The 3,237-nt window shown below is 66.3% G+C and overlaps 1 protein-coding gene across 1 annotated transcript; it reads left to right on the top strand.

The window, feature by feature from the left end:
- Positions 1-715: 715 nt before the first annotated feature.
- Positions 716-2,917, top strand: FIGNL2 (fidgetin like 2; the record flags this gene model as incomplete). Its single annotated transcript, XM_080360531.1, has 1 exon — positions 716-2,917. The coding sequence occupies one exon, from the start codon at positions 716-718 to the stop codon at positions 2,915-2,917; it is 2,202 nt and encodes a 733-aa protein (XP_080216657.1).
- Between the last annotated feature and the right edge of the window lie 320 nt (positions 2,918-3,237).

Raw genomic sequence — 3,237 nt, 5'->3', positions numbered from 1 at the left:
GGCCGCCTCTGTCTGCATGGTTATCTGTCGGGAGCACTTTAATAATGGCCAGTAAATGCAGGGAGGATGCCAGATAAAGCCACGCAAAGCCGCCATTTAAATCCTCTTGTGGAAGTTTGATATCCAAAGTGGAAGTACAAATGCCATATAAGTCAATTAAAGCATTAAGTAATCTAATTGTGCTGTGGTCACAAAGTGGCTGAAAGGCTGAGCCAGGCGAGTGGATGGTGCATGAGGTCCCTCCTGGCTCCCACTTTAAGTGTCCCCTGGGGCGCTGGGGATGAGGGGGGACGTGGGGACCAGCGCTGGGGATGGGGGACAATGTCACCTCCCTCTGCGTGTGCCTGGGGGGCCGCCTGGTGTTTGGGTGCTGGAGAAAGAGAGGGTGACACCAACCTCGGCATCCCCGTGATGTGGAGCTGTGGGGTGACAGGGATGCGAGGGAACTGTGATGGGGGTAGAGGGGCGAGATATTAATCCTATTAATATTATATGCATTATAATATGATCATTATACTGTGCTCCACGTCCGGTGTCCCTGCGTGGAAAATGCAGAGCGCGAGCGTAATTGAAGAGCACGTTTGTGGTCGGGAGGTGCGATGTGGGCCAGGACAGGGCGGTATGGATGGTTTTGGAGATACTCGATGAGAAGAGGCGCTCGTCCCTGCCTCGCTGCTCTCACCGCGCTGCCCTGTGCCCCGCAGGTCTGTCGAAGATGCACTGGTCACCAGAGCATGCCCAGTCCCTGAACCAGTGGCCAGAGCAGCACCTCGACGTCTCCTCCACCACCTCCTCGCCGGCCCACAAGTCCGAGCTCTACCCCAGCACCCGCCAGCGCTTCAACTACGCCTGGGCCAACGACGACATCTCGGCGCTCACCGCCTCCAACCTGCTCAAGAGGTACGCCGAGAAGTACTCGGGGGTGCTGGACGCACCCTATGAGCGCCCGGTGCTGAGCGGCTACGGGGATGGAGCCTTCGGGCCGGTTAACGGGCAGAAGGGGGACGGGGAGCCCTGGCCGGTGGCGCACGGCTCTGATGGCACCTACCCCCTGACCCCCATCCACGATGGCCTCCCCGGCGCCAAGGGGGTGGTGCCGCCCGCCGTCCCCCCCAGCGGTGGGGCCATCGGGCTCGGGGGCTCCCCCGTGGTGTCCGCCAACCTCGCCGACCCCATCTACCCCGGGAACTCCTGCGGAGGAGCCACCACCGGCTCCGGCGGGCTCGGGTCGTCTCAGGAGTACCCCTCAGGCTACAGCGGCACCTACTTGCCCTCCGGCTACTGCACCCAGCCGGCGGCAGCGCTGCCGCCCCCGCACCCTCCCGCCCTCCATGGCTCGGGGCTCCTGCAGCCCCCGCACCCCTCGCCCGCCCTGGTGCCCGGCTACGGCTCCTCCGGCCCCATGTACAACTACGCGGCCGGCAGCTACACCCCCCAGCCGGGATACGGCACCATCCACCCCCCGCATCCCTCCGCATCCTACCTGCCCTCCGGCATCGCGGCGCCCACCCCCATCCCGGCCCCGCCGCCCGCCACCCGCCCGCCCGGTGTCCCCGGCTATGGCTACCAGGGTGCCGGCTTGGCGCCCCTGTCCGTGCCGCCCCTCGGCACTGAGGCTGCGGGTGCCTTGAAGAGGAAGGCGTTCGACATCTCCGGTGGGGAGGATGAGGGGGAGGGCAGGTATAGGAAATACAGCTACGAGCAGCCAAAGTCCCCCTACGCCATGTCGGACAACGGCGAGTGCCGGGGCAACGGCTTCGGCGGCAGCGCCGAGTCCCCCCAGGTGGCCTTCAAGCCCGGGAAGCGGCCGGCGGGAGCCGGCAACGCCGAGGAGCACGCGGGCAAGTACAGCGGGCAGCCGATGAAGAGTGTGGTCTCGCCGCCTTACGGCACCGGGGACGCGCCGCTGCGGCCGGCGGAGCCCTTCGAGAAGTTCAGCCCCCCCCTCGCCAATGGGGAGCGGGCGGCCGAGCCGGGTCCCCCCTTCCCGCTGCGGCTGCCCCCCAAAGCGCCGCTCTTCGGCAGCCCGTCGGTGGAGGAGCAACCCAAGAACGTCGACCCGCTGGTCTTGGAGCTGGTGAACACCAAGATCGTGGAGCGGGGGCCGCCCGTGCAGTGGACGGACATCGCCGGGCAGGTCTCTGTGAAGGCCGCCATCGAGGAGGAGCTGGTGTGGCCCATCCTGCGTCCCGGCGCCTACACCGGCGCGAGCCGCGCGCCCCGCACCGTCCTGCTGTTCGGCCCCCGCGGCACGGGGAAGACCCTGCTGAGCCGGTGCATCTCCACCCAGCTGGGCTCCACCTTGCTGAAGCTCAGCGGGACAACCCTGCTCTCCACCTGGAAAGCCGAAGCCGAGAAGATCCTGCAGACCGTCTTCTTCGTGGCCAGCTGCCGGCAGCCCGCCGTCGTGCTCATCACCGAGGCCGAGTCCTTGCTGGTGGCCCGGGCCGGCGAGGACGGCGGCCAAGTGAGCAACCTCAAGTCCCAGCTCCTCTCCTACCTGGACAACGTGTCTACCTCATCCGAGCAGAACTTGGTCGTCATCGGGACCACCTCCCGGCCCGGCAGCATGGATGAAGCTTCTCACCGGCGCTTCGCCAAGCGGTTCTACATCTCCCTGCCGGACAGCATCGCCCGGCGGCAGATCCTGCACCAGGCCCTGCTCCAGCAGAGCTCCTGCCTCAGCGAGCGGGAGATGGCGTCCCTGGTGCAGCGCACCGAGCGCTTCTCGGGCGGCGAGCTGGTGCAGCTGTGCCAGCACGCCGGGGCGGCCGCGCTGCGCGGGCTGCCGGGCCCGCTCCAGCCCACCTCCTACCAGGACTTCGAGAGGGCGTTCTGCAAGGTGCGCCCGGCCGCCGCGCGCAAGGAGCTGGACCTGCTCCTGGAGTGGGACAAGATGTACGGCACCCGGCACTGACGGACCCTCCCCCGGCTGTCGAGCCGCGGCCGCCGAGCTTCGGAGGCTCCGCTTCGCCCGCTCCCCCCGGCAGCGCCACGTACCTCATCTTCGCTATTCCGGACTCTTCCTCCTCTTGGTTTCTCGGCCGCCGTCGCCCGCTGAACTCAGGATGAATAACCTATTTATTATTTCCCCGTCCATCTGCCCCCGGACCAGCGAGCGGGGTCGGAGGCGCCTCAGGATCCGGCTTCGGATGCACGAGCTCCCCGTCTACCCAGAGGCTCCGTTATTATTATTGGTTTTAATTGCTTTTGTTGTTCCTAACACAAATACCTCGG

Source organism: Nesoenas mayeri (genome assembly GCF_963082525.1).
Source record: "Nesoenas mayeri genome assembly, chromosome: 28".
NCBI classification, from domain to species: Eukaryota; Metazoa; Chordata; class Aves; order Columbiformes; family Columbidae; genus Nesoenas; species Nesoenas mayeri.
The sequence above is the reverse complement of the archived record's forward strand: the minus strand, read 5'-3'. Positions and strand labels throughout refer to the sequence as shown.